Genomic DNA, 20,973 nt, shown 5'->3' with positions numbered 1-20,973 from the left:
CTCTTCAAACGATAAATTTCCAATTTTTATATTTCCATTTCGTACAATATTCTGGTCACGAGACATAATCATATACTTTGTCTTTTCGGGATTTACTTCCAAACCTATCTGTTTACTTCCTTCAAGTAAAATTAATAATAATATTATTATTAATAGTAATAATAAATAAATTTATTACTTAAATTAACGAATGAATTGAATAAGTAAATTGAATAAATTGAATGAATAATTTAAATAAATTAATAAAATAAATAAGTATGTTATTGAATGGATGGATGAGTGAATAGGTGGATGAGTGAATGGATGGATGGATGAATTTAATTAATCAATTAAGTAAATGAATAAATTAAATACATAGTATAAATTGAATTAATCAAGTGAATGAATGAATAAATTAAATTTAATTATTTGAATTAATGAATAAATAACGTAAATAAATAAATAAAATAATAAATAAACAAATTAGTGAATAAATGGATGAATTAAAGAGCAAATGAAATAAATGAATAAGCTAAATTGATAAATTAAGTAAATAAATAAAATATATATTTATATAATTATTTAATTAAATGAATGAATAAATTAAATAAATAGAATTAATTGAATGAGTGAATATAATCATAGAGTCCGTGGAGCTATCGCCTGTCTTCTTCGGAACAAGGGTTGGGAAGTTCATGAAGAGGTCCACTGCATTTCTGAAGATGACTCTCGCAGAAGAGCGGATATAATAGCAATAAGCAGGCAACAACAAAAGGCTATTATCATAGATCCAACTATACGCATGGAGAGAGATCTAAACCAAGCTCATCAGGTTGAACAGGAAAAGAGGGCCATTTATGAACCTTGTATTCCCCACTTAGTTCCAAGTATAACAACCCTCTCTTCAATCGGTCAGTGACAGGTTTATTTTTTGGTGCTAGGAGTTCTTTACCAAAATTTACATATAATTTTTTAAAACAATTATCAATACCATGTTTTGAAATTCAAAAATCATCTCGCAAATTCTTAAAGATTCCCTGCAGGTTATATAGTTTCATTTATACCACTCAGAAGACCTTAATTAAGGATATGCTAATTTTAAATAAAATCTTTTATTTATAAGTATAATTTTATAGTCATCTTCTAAGATTTTATTTTATAATTGATAATCAATGGTGCTTAATTATTACATTTCATTTTTATAACAATACTCATATTTAATTAATTATATTTTTATTTTCTATTAATTTCCGAATCCTCGTAGTCATCCTTAATTAAGGCCGGACGATTTATTTCTCTTTCTCTCTCCTAAAGAATGAATATGTACAGATAAATAAATAATGTAAGAAATATTATATTAGTATGAAAAAATATTGCTACGTAATATGCTAACAGTCGACCTGGGTAGCGCAGTTAGTTGAGTGCTGATCTTCTGTGTCATTTAAGTAGGCCTATGCTTAAATGTGACATGCTCATATCAGTAGATTTACTGGCATGTAAAAGAACTCCTGTGGGACAAAATTCCGGCACACCGGCGACGCTGATATAACCTCTGCAGTTGCGAGCGTCGTTAAATAAAACATAATTAAAATATGCTGATAGGTGATGGTAGTATGCAGTCAAAAATGTATATCATTTTAAAACATCGCACTTATTATATTTCCTACATCCAGAGTTTAATACTTTGAAAATTGTCAGTACAATTTAAGATTTATAAAAAGCAAAGACCCAGGGGTTTGCAGGTTCAAAGTCGGTTGGGTTCGATTGATTTTTCAGAACTCAAAAATTCAGAGTGCTAGTCATTCGGGAAGGACTTCAAGCTGTGTAGAGTTTTCCAGCACATTAAGGGGAGAGGATGGTATTTTTGGTGAAAAATGGGTAAATTAAAAAAAAATCTTCAAAATACCCTGTGGTATGTGTGGAGTCCATAGCACAACATTTTTTTGGGTATTTGTGTCTTTATCGGATGTTGAGTCGCCATTTTTAAACTTCCTGTGTTATGGATTTTTAAATCACTCGCCCACTTTTATTGTTGTTTCGATAAATTAAATTTTCAATTTTTTTTTCTTTAGAATACCCTTTGATATGTGTGGAATGCATTGCATAACATTTTGTGGGTATTTGTGCCCTTATCGGATGTTGAGACGTCATTTTTAAACTTCCTGCGCTATGGATTTTTAAATCACACGCCCTTTTTTTATCGGTTTCCAGTAACTTCATTTTTTTTTTTTTTTTGCTACATTGCGAGACAAAAATGGATATAATTTCTGAACTATTAAAGATACATTCAGGAAATTTAGACACACATTCTTTAGACTATTAAGAAACTTTTCTCTGTAACAGAATTTTGTTAGTTGATTTCATTTTAAAAATACGTCCGTTCGTTTGCAAGAAAGGAAATCAGAAAATTGTTATTAAATTTTAATTGTTTATTTTACAAACGTAGGGACTAATATCAAAATTCTGTTACAGACAGTTTGTAGAACATGCTTTTGCAAATACATTGCAAAAAAAAAGTTTGAATCTATCTATAAAATTGTTTAGATATATCGGTTTTAGTGCAATCCTGCATTGGATTTTTTTTTTTTTTCAAATTTGGGCCCTCAAATAATTTTTTTCAAAATATTTTTATTTGGTTGAGTTGCCACAGCTATGAGCTCTCTACATACAAAAAATTAATATTTTACACCTAATAGGAAAAAAGTAAAAAAAAATACAATCCTCTCCCCTCAAAAACCTCCAAGACTAAATTACAGACGTGGACAAATTATTAGACTAAATTAATTATATGTGCAACGAAGCTGTATTTATTGGTAGAAATAATGAACAAAAATGTATTTTGCACAGAAATAATGAACAGAAAATTGAGTCTGAAGGGTACTAATATTTTGTATAATAATTTATACTTTATTAACACGTTGATTTTGTCAGGGATGCTGGAAACCAAAGTTTGACACTTTCTTTGAATATCAGCATCATTTAGCCAGATATCAGACAGGGCTTACATGAGTCCATGTTTTGTTGTAAGCCTCTTTTTGTTCACTTTCTTCTTCAGTAACGATCACAGATTTTCAATTTCTTTCATGTCCGGTCCTCTTGCAGGCCACGGGAGAATATCTTCTGCAGTATATAATTAAAACACCAGTAGTACCAAAATAGCCTGAAAAAATATACTTAACCATTGGAAAAATATACCAGAAAATGTAAACAATCATATTTACGACAATATGAGACTCTGTGAATTATACTGATAGTTGATATGACGAATTATATTATGCTTCCAAGAAAACATTTTAGTCTAATAATTTGTCCACGTCTGTAGAGCCTCTGGACTAAATTTTATCCTGTCCTAATAGGATTGAAACCTCCGCTAGAGGTATACCTATGTTCCGAGTCCTGAAGTATGGATTCAATGAATAAGTACTGTCCTTTAGTGGGCTGGTTACTGTGAAGTAATTTTTAAGGGAAAATATGTTTTATTGAAAGGGAAATCGTTATGTATATTTATCTTACCTTTGATTATTTCACAGTCTGATATCTCCAAGTAGATATTTGTATACAGGGTGATTCAAAAGCATTTACCGCCCCTTACGGAGCTTATTTCCGAAGACATTCTGAGCAAAAAATGTCATATAAACATTTGTCCTAATCTCAATATTTTCAGAGGTAGACTAATTTGAAATTGTCTGTAAACAATGGACAACAAAAAGTACATGATGGACAACAAACGAAAGAAATAATAATCTATATTCAGCAAAGTAGGAGTACAAGTTACAAATCAACGTAGCAGTTAATGGCCCGTAAGTTTGGCCGCAACGTTTTGATTCACCCTGTATAATATATGGATTATTGCGGGGCACACACTCAATAACAAGCCCTCTTTTTCTAAAGCTGTTTATTGTTCTGTCGGTGTACAATCAGACATACTGTACGGGCTTGAGATCGGCAATTGTCTTGCGTAGTTCGCTTTTTTCGTCTTCGAGGTCCTTGATGGCCTCCAAGGCAAATTCCTTGGTGTCCGCTCGCTTGATGTTTCCGCGGTCCACAGCCTCCTGGAGCACAATCCGCAGTTGCTCGGCTGAAGTCTTCTTGGAAGAGTTTCTCAGAACGGAAAGCACCTCTTCGGAATAACCCTGTACGATAGCAGAATTTATTACTATCAATGTCACTACGGTTAAGAAACTTCTCTTTCTAGAATCCCCAGTATTCTCTTGTTTCTCAAAGAAGAATACAAACTTTCTACTAATATAACTTAACATATTTCAATTTTTTCCCCCAGAATTTACCCGTCTTCTGAAAATAAAATTTGCCACGCTCAATTTACAACATCTGTACACCACTAATTAATTTTAATTGTTTTGAAAGTAAAATTCTGTTTTTTATGACAATTTGTGGACCGTTTCGTTAAGAAGACAGCTTTTACATAATAAATTACCCTAATGTTTAAACTTTGATAAACTGTAATTCTTTTTGGAGCTATTTTAATAACATATCTACAACATACAGTAGTCCACCGCTGTGGAGGAACGGTTAGCATATCTGGCCGTGAAAAGAGCGGGCCCAGGTTCAAATCCTTGTTGAAACAAAATACCTGGTTAAGATTTTTCCGAGGTTTCCCCTCCACCATTAAGACAAACTGCTGGTAACTTTCGGTGCTGCACTCTGCACTCATTTCATTGGCATTATCGCCTTCATCTCATTCAGATGCTATGTAAACAAGCAGTTGAAAAAACTTCGTAAAATAACCAATTGAAAAATACATATCTTACTTATGGCTTTAAGGAACTCGGAGGTTCATTGCCGCCCTCACATAAGCCCGCCATTAGTCCCTATCCTGAGCAAGATTAATCCAGTCTCTATCATCATATCCCACCTCCCTCAAATACATTTTAATATTATCCTCCTAACTACGTCTCGGTCTTCCCAAAGGTCTTTTTCCCTCTGGCCTCCCAACTAACGCTCTATATGCATTTCTGGATTCGCCCATACGTGCTACATGCCCTGCCTAACTCAAACGTCTGGATTTAATGTTCCTTATTATGTCACGTGAGGAATACAATGCGTGCAGTTCTGTGTTGTGTAACTTTCTCCATTCTCGTGTAACTTCATACCTTTTAGCCCCAAATATTTTCGTAAGCACCTTATTCTCAAATACCCTTTATCTCTGTTTCTCTCTCATAGTGAGAGTCCAAGTTTCACAACCATAAAGAACAACCGGTAATATAACTGTTTTATAAATTCTAACTTTTAGATTTTTTGAGAGCAGACTGGATGATAAAAGCTGCTTTCAGTATTGTAGACACTAACCCTTTCCGTCCTCTTGCATTGAATAAACGGTACAACATACTAAAACAGCTGGTTTCACTGACATAAGGCTATATTTCAAGCAAACGTATTGCAAACGTATACCTACCCATCATAAAAATGACTTAAGTATTTACGTTCTTCCTAGAAATGAACAGAGGTCCTCTGGATTAGAAGCATTTTACAAATATAATATATTTTTACATACTCTTAAATATTTTTACATACATTTCTTGAGCAGCAAAAACCTTAAGTAATATGTAATCCAACTACTAGACGGTATATTTCTGTTAACCCTCAAAATTCATATACAGGGTGATTCAGTGAATCTGTTACAAACCTTCAGGAGTGATGCAGGAGACAATTACAAACAACTTTCATATACGTATTTTTTGTCTGCGTATTTTAATGATTCATCATTCCTAAACTTCCGGTCTCTGTATAATAGCCTATATATCTAGGTATACTAATAATAAATTGTAGCTAAAATTTTTCTGGTAATTTTCGATTTTACAAAAATAAATAAAAATAAAATAAAAATAGTGTTAACATGTATAATTAACCATTCTGAAACCGAAAATCGCTTTTTTGAAATTTTTCTTTGTATGTCTGTCTGGATGTTTGTTACCTTTTCACGCGATAATGGCTGAACCGATTTATATGAAAATTAGAATATAAATTATGTTCGTTGTAACTTAGATTTTAGGCTATATGGCATTCAAAATACTTTATTTAAAAGGGGGGTTATAAGGGGGCTTGAATTAAATAAATCGAAATATCTCCCTTATTATTGATTTTTGCGAAAAATATTACATAACAAACGTTTCTCTAAAAATAATTTTCAATACGTTTTATTCTGCACAAAATTTTGATAGGACTGATATTTAATGAGATAAATGAGTTTTAAAATTACAATAGCAACGCCATCTAAGGCGCTGTACTGAAATAAAAACAAATGACTTCTTCTATAAGGGGCCTTGGACAACAACAATCGAAAACTATTAAACACAACGTACAGAGAATGTTTCTGTGTTTGTATGAAGTAATATCGGAAGCTAATTAATTGTTTAATTATTATTTCACCATTGGAAAGTGTAGTTTCTCTAGATGGACATAATTCTACAATGTTATTACAGTAACTTCTGAAACATATAGCAAGTAATATAAAGTATACACATTAAAACTAAATGATATGTCAATCTTCATTAAACTATGGTTGCATGTAATAAATTAAGAAACATGTTAAAGGAATTGTCATTGCACCAAATGATTTTTCTCTCTGGACCAAAATTTACAATTTAGTTAAGTAACATATTAAACGATTTATCCTTCTATCAAACACGAATGTTCCCTGGATCAAACGTCCTATTTTAATTATGTTATTACTTTATATTTATTTTTAACGGGTGCAGCGGAGCGCACGGGTATGGCTAGTTGAAAAAAGAATAGGGCCTAGAACTGTGCCGTGGGGAACACCTATATCAATAATTGAAGTATAATAGAACTATAATGATTTAATAATGGTAAAAATAAAAAAATCATTATTTTAGTCCTTTTTCCTATTATATCTGCCCTTAGTCCGCGTATATACTACAGTACTCACGAAGGAAAGATCTGAGGGCTGTAGATTTAACCATAACGAGTTTTATGAGTGCCCTCTGTCCGCATTGGCTGCATTACCCTTCATCCTCTGCATTCAGATCTGATTCACTTCTCTGTGGTAACTTCACATGGGATAATCTATAGTAATATTAGGACTATTTCGTGAGTAAAATAAAGATGTAAATAATATTATCCCTAAAGTTCGATCACAAAATGTTAATATTTGTATATTAACGAACACTTAACCTATTCAGACATTGTGAAGTTGAAATACTCGTAGATGAATATCGATTACTGCTTTAAAGAAATTCGATGTTATTATTCAGTAATGCCAATTGCGAAAATCGAAATACAGGTTTAACAATGTTAATTACATGTACTGCACTTTTCTCTTATTATTATAACATAAATACATTTTCATTATCTGCTGAAATCATAAATTAATTTAACAGTAACAGTGGGGACAGCTATATACCAATGCTTATGTATTCACAGCGAGACATGTTGCTACACAGTGAAGCCATCTCTGTATAGATAGGCCTAATTAAAACACGAAATTTATTACGCCATATGGAAGGCAGTTTGATCAAAGACCTTATTATTACTATGCAAGGTCTTTGGGTTTGATATGCGATGATGTTACATAAATTTGAACATCTGACTTTCTATTAATTGTTTAATTTCATTCACAAGATACAAATTTTACAGGCTACAATTATAGGTTAAGTTACCTGTGGGAGCAGGACAAATGTCAGCTGTGCCTTATTTCGACCGGTACTCGTGCTACACGAAAGCATTTTTTATAGCTCGACAAACGCATTCTCGCTGTAGTGTGTAACGGAACTAAAGCTGCATCTACACAGTTCAATATTCCAATCGCGATTGCGTGCAATCTGGGAAGAATATTGAAAGAATCAAGTTTAAAAGGTACGTTGAATTAAGATGCATGAAGATTTTGTGTCTACATGGTGCGCCGTTTTGAACGTCGTCTTCATTGCGTAAATATATTAATTAATACAGGGACATCATTTTATTTTTACTTCAATTTTTATTGTACCTGACTTTTTGAATGTACTTCACTCCCACCCCTTCTACTAATGAAGTTCAACCGTGCTCCACACAGATCCAAGACCGCATATACAGTCATAGCAGCCTTACGGTCATAGTAAACAGTACGTTCCAGAAATATATTCGCGTTTTCCATTAACGAAATAGCTTCCGATATTGAATCATATTTTCGCACAGGTACTTTCGTCCGTTTGCCTACGTCGCATCCCGGTTTCCCCCACCTGCTTCTGTTCGCTCCTCTGTAAAGGCTAGTGGCTGGGCTGTCTTAGCTCTTTTCTGAGAACATTAATTTCTTTTAGGATTTGGACGTCTACGTAATATTATACAACTGTTTAAAATAACTTAAATAAAAGGGCCTCGTTAAGTAATTAACTCTTACGCGATTCCCCCCCTTTCTACAACCCTATGACATAACCACTTGGACGGACAGTAGATAATATGTCTGAGTAATTTTATCTTTTCGGATCGGGCAGAAGTGAAGATTGAATTTACAGTACGTAAGGTACTCTTTTATAGAGTAGGTATAGAATTATTTCAACATGAGTTACTTGTACGAAGGACGAAATTGGTAATTGGAATTAGGTACAATAGTCTATAGTGCGATAATATGCACATTAGAACTGAAGCCTGTATCGAAATGAACGGCCACCATTTTCAAAAATGTGTTTAAATATCCATATTATGATTATTTTTCAATTTAACTTCATTCTCTATATTGTACGCTAATGTGCTGTAGACAGTATAATATACACTGCATAATGAATACGTCCGCATGGATAACTCACTTCGTGAGTAAAAACACTTATTCTTAATACAGTACTGTATTTTGATTAAACAAAAACCTAATGAAAATTATCACACTCAAAATTGCGATATTTCCTAGTTTACATAAATGGATGAACTACTTTTCTTCCCTCCTATACCCAGTAAAGTAATTTCTATTTTACGCCAGTATCATCGAACTCCAGTCTTGGAAGGGGGAGCAAGCGGTGTTTCCGGTTCTAGACCTTTAATCCAAAGATATAGCCAGGTTAATATTAAAAATGTTAGAAAAAATAAAATGATGTCCCTGTATTAAATATCAATCCTACATTCATTGCTTTAAAGTTGAAAGAAAAGTTTAACCGTGTAGTTGCATCTTAATGTATTCATGATCATCAATTTACGGGGAAATAGTTGGCGACAACGACTAAACAAAAGAACGACCATGCGATAAATTGATAGCGATAAATCTAGCTGCAAAAATTATCGCAAAGTGTGACTGTGATTGGTTGGAATTCAAAATTTCATTACACTGCATTGGTCGAAAATGGAATGACGTCATATAAACGAAATAGTCTAATCACAAAACATCGCAGACATAGTGAACTTTATTTTTATCGCACTTGAGAAATGCTGCTGTCTCACCTGGAACTTGGCAAGGCCTTGCTCTTTGGCTTCCTTTGTAAGGGCGGAATGTAAGGCCAACAGCTGCTTCTGGATCGGTGTCTGAGGGCGTTTCGTAGCCCGGCCCACCTCGTCTGGGAAGCTCTCCTTAGGGCCTTCATTCGCGGGCTTCAAAGGCCTGTGGTCCGTGGTCGCTGTAGCTAACAAACAACACTCATGGCTATTAATTCTTCTGGCCTATGTACCGGACCAGGCGTGTTCCTTGAAATTATACTGAACAGAGTAGAAATACAGGGTGTTTCCAGGCTAGTGTTACAAACTTTCAGGAATGATGGGGAAGGGCACATGTATCAATTTGAGATAAGGAACCCTGGTCCGGAAATGACTGAGTTGAGAGTTACAAACAAAAATATTTGTGTGAAAATGAAGTAATTTTATTCCTCTGTACACCTTATTTATGTGTATTTATTAGTATTAGTATTTATTTATTTAACCTGGTAGAGATAAGGCCGTCAGGCCTTCTCTGCCCCTCTACCAGGAGATTCCAACTATAATATGACGAATAAAATTACAATTAGTATTACATTTACAATTACAATTACAATAAAATCAAAGTACGAAAAGATTACCTGACTAATGAAAGCTAGATAATTTATCATAGAAACACAAAGAATATTTTATATTTACTGAATTACAAATTAAACCTAGAATAACAAAATTGTATAGTGATGAAATTACTGGATATTGAAATATTTGTGATAGATTAAGGAAACAAAGTATATGATTATGTCTCGTGACCAGAATATTGTACGAAATGGAAATATAAAAATTGGAGATTTATCCTTCGAAGAGGTGGAAAAATTCAAATATCTTGGAGCAACAGTAACAAATATAAATGACACTCGGGAGGAAATTAAACGCAGAATAAATATGGGAAATGCCTGTTATTATTCGGTTGAGAAGCTTTTATCATCCAGTCTGCTGTCAAAAAATCTGAAAGTTAGAATTTATAAAACAGTTATATTACCGGTTGTTCTGTATGGTTGTGAAACTTGGACTCTCACTTTGAGAGAGGAACAGAAATTAAGGGTGTTTGAGAATAATGTTCTTAGGAAAATATTTGGGGCTAAGAGGGATGAAGTTACAGGAGAATGGAGAAAGTTACACAACACAGAACTGCACGCATTGTATTCTTCACCTGACATAATTAGGAACATTAAATCCAGACGTTTGAGATGGGCAGGGCATGTAGCACGTATGGACGAATCCAGAAATGCATATATAGTGTTTGTTGGGAGACCGGAGGGAAATAGACCTTTAGAGAGACCGAGACGTAAATGGGAGGATAATATTAAAATGGATTTGAGGGAGGTGGGGTGTGATGATAGAGACTGGATTAATCTTGCACAGGATAGGGACCGATGGCGGGCCTGTGTGAGGGCGGCAATGAACCTGCGGGTTCCTTAAAAGCCATTTGTAAGTAAGTAAGTAAGTAAGATTAAGGAAACTATTTACAAGAAATCAATTACTGACCAAGTGCCTAGTAAGTTTGCGTTTGAATTCAATTTTATTTCGACAGTCCCTGATGCTAGCAGGTAGCGAATTCCAGAGTCTTGGCAGGGCTATTATGAAAGAGGATGAGTATGAGGAGGTGCGAAGGGATGGTATTGTTAGTATTGTTTCATGACGAGAGCGTGTGTTCAGATTGTGGTGGGAAGAAAGGTAAGTGAAGCGAGACGACAGGTACGAAGGAATAGAAGAGTTCAAGATTTCGAAGAGAAAGAGAAGTGAATGTAAATTTCTTTTCTTATCTAGTTTAAGCCAACCTATTGCTTCCAGGGATGGGGTAATATGATCATATTTACGAACATTGCTTACAAAACGTACACACAAATTATGAGCACGTTGAAGTTTCGTTTTGTTGTCGCTGGAGAGGTCAGTCAGTAAAATGTCCGCATAGTCAAAATAGGGAAATACAAGGGTCTGCACAAGGGACTTTTTTAAGCAAGAGGGGAGATGAACATTTATCATTTTTAGCACATGAATAATAGAATATACTTTTCTGCAGGTTTCTGTGATTTGCAAGTCCCAGTTGAGATTATTATCTGTACATCTTACACATACTGTATTCATCTGACGTTGTTTACGTTGTCTACTTACAGTATTCCATTCAGTGCGCTGTCTGAGGGGTGGGGACAGGAAACTACACTAAAGCAATGCAGATAGCGTAATGTGTAACGGACATGGTCGGTCCTGATATGCACGTCTGCAGACAGCAGTGTATGTGTACAAGTTGCAGTGTCCAGTCGATCAGTCCTAGTGAAATGGAGGAGTACACGAGAGCGGAATAAGCAGACCTGATTTTCGAATACGGATGAGCCAATGGGAACAGTATACAAGCTCACAGATTGTATCGGGACAAGTACCCACGTAGGAGACATCCGACCCATACCATTTTTCCACGACTGTTCCAAAGGTTAAGGGAACGAGGGCACGTGGTGCCAAATTACAATTCCATTGCCACACAACTATTTTTGCTTATAACTTTCGACTCGGTCATTTCCGGACCAGGGTTCCTGATCTCAAATTGATACATGTGCCCTTCGCCATCAACCCTGAAAGTTTGTAACACCAGCCCGGAAACACCCTGTATAACTAGGGAAGAGTTTTGCCATCTTTGTTCTTACTATCATATTACACTAAATTACAGTGAATTCTTAAATACAGAGTGACCCTTCCAGAACGAAACCCAATATCTTGCCTATATTTCAGAAACAAATGGAGATAAAATAGTAAAATTCAAAGGATATTTAACTACTTTCATGCATATCACATCAGGTCCTCACCTAGGCACATTTCGACGCGGCACTTCATGTTTTCTTTCACGAGTACCAACATCAGACCATCAATGTTCCTAATTTCACTAAAGAGATATTGATCTTCAGGGTTCTATTCCACGAATGTATAATATAATACATTACAAATTATAACTCAACGTTAATGTAAGTATGGAGTTGTCTTTTTTGTTTCATACAAATTTGTACAGCACCTTACATTATTAGTAAATATATATATATATATATATATATATATACACACACACATATACGTGTGATATGATGTTGATGTTGTATACAGGGTGTTTAAGAAAGCATTCAATATTCTGAGACATGGTAGTATCCATCAAAATAAGGAAAACGAATTCCAATGAACATGGCTTCAAACAGTATATTATTATTATTATTATTATTATTATTATTATTATTATTATTATTATTATTATTATTAATAGAAACTCTATCAGAAATAAAGTAGATTCAATCAAAACTATAGTTACTGAACGAAACTACCTACTAAGAGATAGGCATCAGCAAAGACTAAATTTTCCTAAAATTAGAAACACTTATTATTAATTAAATTAGATAAGCAGACAGGTTTTGTAAATAAGATAGAATTACGTCAAAGTTTTAAAATAATAAAAATTGAAAATGGAGAATTAAGGTAGTTATTAATGTATTCCGATAGCTATATTACTCGTATTTAGTAAAGGTTCAGAAGATAATTTTGACTTTGTAAATTGCTTTACTAATATGTTTTAATTTCAATAATACTGCATTTATAATAAATTTAGTAGGCATTATAATAGTAATGAATTGATAATGACTACATGAGACACAATTATGAAACTAAATTGAGGTTGATTATGTAAGCAACTTGGCAAGTTTGTGTTTAAGCTGGTATGTGATAGTCTTCATTGAAGTTACGCAAACGTTTCTGCTGACAAGGAAATATTGTAAGAAATAAAGATTAACCTACATATAGAATGTATCGAGTCAGCTAATTCAGGTTCATGACTTACATTATGTCGACATCTGATCACATTTTTTTGGAATAATAAGTTATTATGTAAAGTAAGACCTAAATAATTACAATTAAATTGTGAAAAGGAGCAGATAAATAAGGTTTAATGTCTTAATGGTTATCATTATTGGTTTAAACATGTACTAAAACCAGACGTAAGTGCAAGTTTGAACCAATAAATTATTGAGATTTGCGTTAAAATAATGAGTCTAGGAAATTGTATATTTAGTATGTAGAACTACATTTGTTTATAGATCTTTTGTTATATTATTAAGTTTTGTACTTGTGAACTATATCAATAAATCAATCAATCAATCAAAATTATTATTATTATTATTATTATTATTATTATTATTATTATTATTATTGTCATTCAGTATCAGTAGAGTCACTGTGTCGTGGTTGCAGGTATCCTACAGTTGAAATAAATGAATGAATAAATAAGTAAATAAATAAATAAAAAAATAAATAATAAGTAAATAGGTGAATAAATAGTCCCGCGCCATGGCGTCGCGGTCTAAGGCATCCCGCCTAGGACTCGTGTTACGGAATGCGCGCTGGTTCGAGTCCTCATCGGGGAAGAAATTTTCTCGTGAAATTTCGGCCAGTGTATGGGACCGGTGCCCACCCAGCATAGTGATGCACTTGGGGAGCTACGATAGGTAGCGAAATCCGGTTGCGAATACCAGCTATAACGGCTGGGGGGATCATCGTGCTAACCACACGATACCTCCATTCTGGTTGGATGATCGTCCACCTCTGATTCGGCATGTGGGGGTGAGGCCAGCAGTCGGCTGGTTGGTCTAGGTCCTTCACGGGCTGTAGCGCCACGGATTATTATTATTATTATTATTATTATTATTATTATTATTATTATTATTATTATTATTATTATTATGAATATTATTAGTATTATATAGGTAAATAAATAAATTAATACGTAAATAAACAGACATGAATATAGAAGTAGATAAATCAATAAATGTATAAATAAATAAATAAACAAATAGAGAAATAAATAATGTGTAAATATGTGAATAAATTAATTAATAATTAAATAAATATACAGGGTGGAAGTGAAATAACCTTGCAGTTTGAAAGAGACGATAGGGTACACGTAAATTAATACAACACCTGTATTACGTTTTGTGATTAAATGCACGGTTAATTAGAAAATTAAGTTTGAAGTTTTAGCAAATCGGCAACATATATATAAGTAAATAAATAAGTGAATGAATGAATGAATGAATAAAATTCCTTTGCAGAACGAAAAGTTACATTTCTTCGTATCAAATTTCAGCACATTTGAAGAACAAAACTAAAATTCTTTCAATCATTTATTACCATAATACATTGCTCTCTTAAATTGACTGAGTATATTGGGAATTAAATCAATGGCTTTCCTAAAACACGCTATGAAATTTCATAGAAAACAATTTTTATCTCGAAAAGGAAGCAAAAACGAGTAAAATTGTATTAGACATTTTTGTTTGAAATATCTCAAAGAATAACCTTCTCAAACTAATATCATTACTTACGGTTTAGTCTTTATTCTACGGAGCCGGGAATTGAATATCGGACTTACTTGCATGACAGTCTTGCGTACTAGATGCTAGCCACAAAGGTTTTCTACAAGGGAGTTGTAAGGATAAGAGGTAATTTATGGACATAGGAAAATACATTTTTATCTATTTTCTATAGATAAAATGTCTAGTTGCCTGAAGAGTAATGATATAGGGTAGTCGGGAAAGCAAACTTTCAAAACTTTGTTATTGTTGAAGGAAAATTCCACTTGAATTCTCAGGAATTTCAACTCTGGAATCGAGTATAAAAATAGTTGTCTGGAAAAGTTTCTTTGAGTTTGTATTATCATCAGCGTGTTATTGAATAGGGATATCTTATGCGAAGTTTTATCGCTAGATGGCAGGAGCGTTCCATGCGGCGCAACATGTTGTAGGGCTATGTTATGTCATATGCTACAATTGATTACGTTTCCCGCTTGTTAGTTTTCTGTGCGTATCAAAATTATATTTACAATTATTTTGTATAACCTAGTAGCCTATAATTGAATATAATTCAGCATGTTCTTACCTCATAATTTAATTTAGTTTACAATAAATAATAACGTAAACCTGTATAATATTGAGCGATTCCCCTTAAGAGATGGGTGGGGAAATCTGCAGTATGCAGAATATAGATACGAGTAAATTGAATGTTCATGGACCTAAACGAGAACTTTGAGAACGAGGTGCACGAATAAAAAAAAAGGAACTATGTCGAAAGTGAATATTGCCCTCTTTAATCATTAGTATTTAAGGACCGTACGCTAAAAACAGGATATGCAGCCACTAATGTGTTTTTTTTTTATAGGGAAGGGACTATCGAGATTGAATTCCTTGTATTTTTTTCTGTAGTTGCAGAAAGATCAAATGCAATTTTTAATGGGATGATATAATATGATCGCAGTAGTATCACGATTAGTCGTGCATTTTGTAGGTTAAGGACATGCAGTTTTGAATACTGTGTGGGATGATTTTAAAAATTTGAAGTTAAAACATGGTTTTAATAATTAGGGTACAGTACATTAAAAACATTATTCACGAAATGGATTTCACTACGGATCGTCCTGGATAATAAACATCCCAGTTAATCGAGAGTTTACTGCAGGCGTAAACTTCGGAGACTCCTACAACTACTGCATATAATCTAAGCTAACACAGCTTGCTGTCGAGGTTACATATATTTTTATTAATTTTTTCATTTTCCCCTTCCAAAATGAAACTGTAGTCAACAATTCCTTACTTGAAGTAGTTACTTTTATTTAATAGCTAGCACTTTCGAGGCGCAATTTAATTACTTATATATATATATATATATTTTTAGATTTAAAGCATACTAGTGGCTTGTGCAGCAAATGCTGCAAACTAAGTTCATTAGACGTTCAAATAAACATTTTTCAGATTTATTTTCAATGAAGAATACCAGACATTCTGAAAGTTATTTGCTTCCATAACAATGAAAGATACTCTTTCTCGATCCAATACTGAAGAGAACCACGCATATAAATATCTACACCACACCGCCATTAAATATATGAAAAAGACCCAAACCCACTTGATTAATAACTATAAAAATATATGATTTTTAATAATATTATCTTACGTAAGTTTTATAGCTTTCAGTAACATATACTATATATACTATATAGCCGCCACTCAGTAAAATATAGAAATCAAAATCTAATTTAAGATATTCTCTACATCTACTTATATAACCTCAAAACCTTTCACTTTCATGTCATCAATATAGCATTAATATGTATAATTAATGAAAAATAGTCACATCATGGCATTAACTATAATAATATTTCATTTTTAATGGTAATAATGTCATCAAATCACCTCAAGTTTTGCAGTTTTTAATATCCAATACACAGTTGTACCCAGAAAAATACACACCACAGAATCGAACCTGTAAATTATTTTTAGTAAGTTAAATTTTTAATAACCAATTTAATTTGAGCTCTAAATATGTCAGCATTCTTGCAGATCATGGCCTTCGTGTAATATTGTTTACTGTAGTGTGTGTTTTGTTTTATTCTGAAATGCAATTAGCTAGTTCTCAAAACTGACGACAGATGGATTTTTGAAAATAGGAAAATTATGTTGAAAAATTGACATTTCACTGAAAACTACTATTTTTCCGAAAAACTTTGGGTTCCAAGCTTCAAAATGAGGGGTCATTTATTAAAATTCGTTCAGCCGTTTTCCCGTAATTTCCATTACCAGTTCAAATTATATATATATATATATATATATATATATATATATATATATATATTGAGAATATTTCGGGACCTGATTGAAGGCAAAAAGCTTACCCTGGTTTTTACATATAGGAACATAACAAAAATTTGCCATTTTAGTTGTTTTTAAGAGTATTTAATATACTAATACACTACGTATATCCTCAATGTTTATATACCGAAAAACAAATGCGCACGCAAAGCGCATCCCTCAAAGTACACGCGCGCTATCTGTTGGTGCTAGTTCATGATATCCCTATTCTGCTACCTGTTCTTGAAATTTTTCCGAAGTAATTTGTGTGGTCTATGGCGTTGTACACGAGCTGTGTGGCTGCAGGGATGAAGGAGTCACTGTAAGTGGGGGTGCCAGTGGGGTACACACTCACCCCTAGCACCGCCTGCAATGAAGACATTGTAGTACAATAAATTATTACCACAATTACAATAATCAGCTGCTTTCAGCATTGTAGACACTACCCCTTTCCGTCCTCTTGCATTGAATAAACGGTACAACATAATAAAACAGCTGGTTTCGCTGACATAAGGCTATATTTCAAGTAAACATATTGCAAACGCATACCTACTCATCATAAAAATTACTTAAATACATACTTTCCTCCGAGAAATGAACCGAGGTCCTCTGGATTAGAAGCATTTTACAAATATAATTTTTATACACTCTTAAACATTTCTGACATAAATTTCTTGAGAAAAAACCTTAAATAATATGTAATCCAACTACTAGACGGTGTATTTACGTTAACCTTCAAAATTCATATACAGGGTGATTCATTGACTGTGTTACAAACCTTCAGGAGTGATGGAGGAGACAATTACAAACAACTTTCATATTGGAACCTATGTTCGGAAACGTTCCGTTTGGTATCTACAAGCCTATACAGTTGGTTTCCGAGGTGGTGTTACAAACTTTCAGGGATGATGGGGAAGGGCACATGTATCAATTTGAGATAAGGAACGCTGGTCCGGAAATGACAACAAAAATAGTTGTGTGGAAATGAAATAATTTTATTCCTCTGTACACCTTATTTATGTGTATTTATCTGTACATCTTACACATACTGTATTCATCTGACGTTGTTTACGTTGTCTACTTACAGTATTTCATTCAGTGCGCTGTCTGAGGGATGGGGACAGGAAACTACACTAAAGCAATGCAGATAGCGTAATGTGTAACGGACATGGTCGGTCCTGATATGCACGTCTGTAGACAGCAGTGTATGTGTACAAGTTGCAGTGTCCAGTCGATCAGTCCTAGTGAAATGGAGGAGTACACGAGAGCGGAATATGCAGACCTGATTTTCGGATACGGATGAGCCAATGGGAACAGTAGACAAGCTCACAGATTGTATCGGGGCAAGTACCCACGTAGAAGACATCCGGCCCATATCATTTTTCCACGACTGTTCCAAAAGTTAAGGGAAGGAGGGCACGTGGTGCAAAATTACAATTCCATTTCCACAAAACTATTTTTGCTTATAACTTTCGACTCATTCATTTCCGGACCAGGGTTCCTATCTCAAATTGATACATGTGCCCTTTGCCATCATCCCTGAAAGTTTGTAACATCACCTCGGAAACACCCTGTATATGTTATTGTAACCAGCTAGAATCGAACTCAGGCAAACCTTTTGAAGTTTAGTTGCAGCCCACCTGTTCCGTGGTGATTTCTCATAAACATGGTGTAAGCTAGTTGTCATCGTAAATAATATTTTGACTTCCCTTGCAACTTGCTGATATGCATTTCATTTATGGAAAAGCAAAAGTAAATTATTGATTATTTGATAATTAATTTTTATAGATTCTATTGTGTGATGATATCCACTGAAATTAATGTTTACAACTTTCAGTGTTTTTCTTTATCAGTTCGTATAAACACGCGTGTGATTTGTTTTCTATAAATAGTGAACCGAATTACACTATTCCACTGAGCAGCAGTTTTATTTTTGTACCGTCGATTCCACCAATAAATAAGCGTACAGTGCAATCGCATTTGTTTTTATTACACTATGTACAGCCTGATAAACAAGGAACACATACAGTTGTATGTTTCTTATGTTGGTACTCTCAAGGTACAAAAATTACCCCTTAATGGTATAGCGAAATTTTGTTTCCCAAGTATGTCGTTATTTTATCACTATATGAATCTCTTACTGCTCTTTAAAATCCATATAGGGTAAAGGTTGGTAATATTGTGACATGAGTAATATTGTGATAATTCTTTTTGAGAATTTATTACAATTTTACTGAGCGAGAGGAAGATCGGTTTTTTGCATCAACTTATTAAGGGGAGAGGACGGTATTTTTTGGTGAAAAATGAGTAATTAAAAAAAATCTTTAAAATACACTTTGATATGTGTGGAATGCATAGCATAACATTTTGTGGGTATTTGTGCCCTTATCGGATGTTGAGTCGCCATTTTTAAACTTCCTGCGTTATGGATTTTTAAATCACTCGCCCACTTTTATTGTTGTTTCCGGTAAATTAAATTTTCAAAAAAGAATTTTTTTCTTTAAAATACCCTTTGATATGTGTGGAATGCATTGCATAACATTTTGTGGCTATTTGTGCCCTTATCGGATGTTGAGACGTCATTTTTAAACTTCCTGCGCTATGGATTTTTAAATCACTCACCCGCTTTTATCGGTTTCCATTAACTTCAATTTTTTTTTGCTACATTGCCAGACAAAAATGGATATAATTTCTGAACTATTAAAGATACATGCATGAAATTTAGAATACATATTCTTTAGACTATTAGGAAACTTTTCTCTGTAACAGAATTGTGTTGATTGATTTCATTTTAAAAATACATCCGTTTGTTTGCAAGAAAGGAAATCAGAAAATTGTTATTAAAATTTCATTGTTTATTTTACAAACGTAGGGGCTAATATCAAAATTCTGTTACAGACAGTTTGTTGAACACGCTTTTGCAAATACATTGCAAAAAACTGTTTGAATCTATCTTTAAAAATGGTGTAGATATATCGGTTTAGTACAATCCTGCATTGGATATATATTTTTTTTTCAAATTTGGGCCTCCGAATAATTTTTTTTTCAAAATATTTTTATTTGGTTGAGTTGCCACAGCTATGAGCTCTCTACATACAAAAAATTAATATTTTACACCAAATAGGAAAAAAAGTTTTAAAAAATACCATCCTCTCCCCTTAAGAGGATTTTCGTTGACATGTTTCTGCACAAAACCGGTTCTTCTAGCGCTCAGTAAAATTGTAATAAATTCTCAAAAAGAACTATCACAATATTACTCGTATCACAGTATTACCAACTTTTACCCTGCGTCTTAAATCTGTATTTATTTTCTTAGAGTACAATTTTGCTTCTAAATTTGGGATATCAACAGAAAGATTTATTGTGCTACCACCAGACAAAAGAGCTCCTCTTTCCTTACCTGTGCGGCCGATATGACGAGCAGCAGTTCCGGCGACATGTCTAAACTCACTAAGCTCTTGGTGACGCGTGTTGTTTTCTTAAAGGTCCGCCACCTCACAAACATCTTTATCGCTACGTGGACTGCATCCAGATACCGTAATAGCATCCGACCCACTTTCTTCTTCAACATTTCCATAACATTTATCAACTTTTGTTTTGTTTCCGTCTAAAACAAATGCGACTTGAACCGCACCTTCGACACGGCACTCACAATGAGAGGACGCGCTTTTGGTTTCACTGAATTTGACGATTTCAGTTTCGAATGGAAATGAATGACGTCGTACAAAATTTTGTCCAATATTCTTTTGAGAAGATTAACTCCATATGTAGATGAAATTATTGGGGATCATCAGTGTGGTTTTAGGCGTAATAGATCAACTATTGATCAGATATTTTGTATTCGACAGATATTGGAGAAAAAATGGGAGTATAAGGGTAGACAGTGCATCACTTATTCACAGATTTCAAAAAGGCATATGACTCGGTTAAGAGGGAA

General features: G+C 33.7%; 1 protein-coding gene across 2 annotated transcripts; it reads right to left on the bottom strand.

Annotated features, from left to right (window-relative positions):
• Positions 1–3,859: 3,859 nt before the first annotated feature.
• Positions 3,860–20,498, bottom strand: ImpE3 (Ecdysone-inducible gene E3). Of its 2 annotated transcripts, none has more exons than XM_069829774.1 (4): positions 20,437–20,498; positions 17,274–17,403; positions 9,361–9,539; positions 3,860–4,112 (listed from the first exon to the last, which is right to left on the bottom strand). In XM_069829774.1, the coding sequence occupies exons 1-4, from the start codon at positions 20,473–20,475 to the stop codon at positions 3,897–3,899; spliced, it is 564 nt and encodes a 187-aa protein (XP_069685875.1). In that variant the 5' UTR covers positions 20,476–20,498; the 3' UTR covers positions 3,860–3,896. The 2 variants fall into 2 exon arrangements, with proteins under 2 accessions (XP_069685875.1, XP_069685876.1); XM_069829775.1 differs by having other exon boundaries at positions 9,361–9,533.
• Positions 20,499–20,973: the final 475 nt, after the last annotated feature.

The sequence above is a fragment of the Periplaneta americana genome, chromosome 6 (assembly GCF_040183065.1).
Source record: "Periplaneta americana isolate PAMFEO1 chromosome 6, P.americana_PAMFEO1_priV1, whole genome shotgun sequence".
In the NCBI taxonomy this organism is placed as follows: Eukaryota; Metazoa; Arthropoda; class Insecta; order Blattodea; family Blattidae; genus Periplaneta; species Periplaneta americana.
This window is presented reverse-complemented; position numbering and strand designations above follow the sequence as displayed.

Coding starts and splice junctions, on each gene's coding strand:
- ImpE3 (XM_069829774.1), bottom strand. CDS start 20,475: ATGTCGCCGGAACTGCTGCTCGTCATATCGGCCGCACAG. Junction 17,404..20,436: donor TCGTCATATCGGCCGCACAG/GTAAGGAAAGAG, acceptor TCTTCATTGCAG/GCGGTGCTAGGGGTGAGTGT. Junction 4,113..9,360: donor AAGGCCTTGCCAAGTTCCAG/GTGAGACAGCAG, acceptor GCTATCGTACAG/GGTTATTCCGAAGAGGTGCT.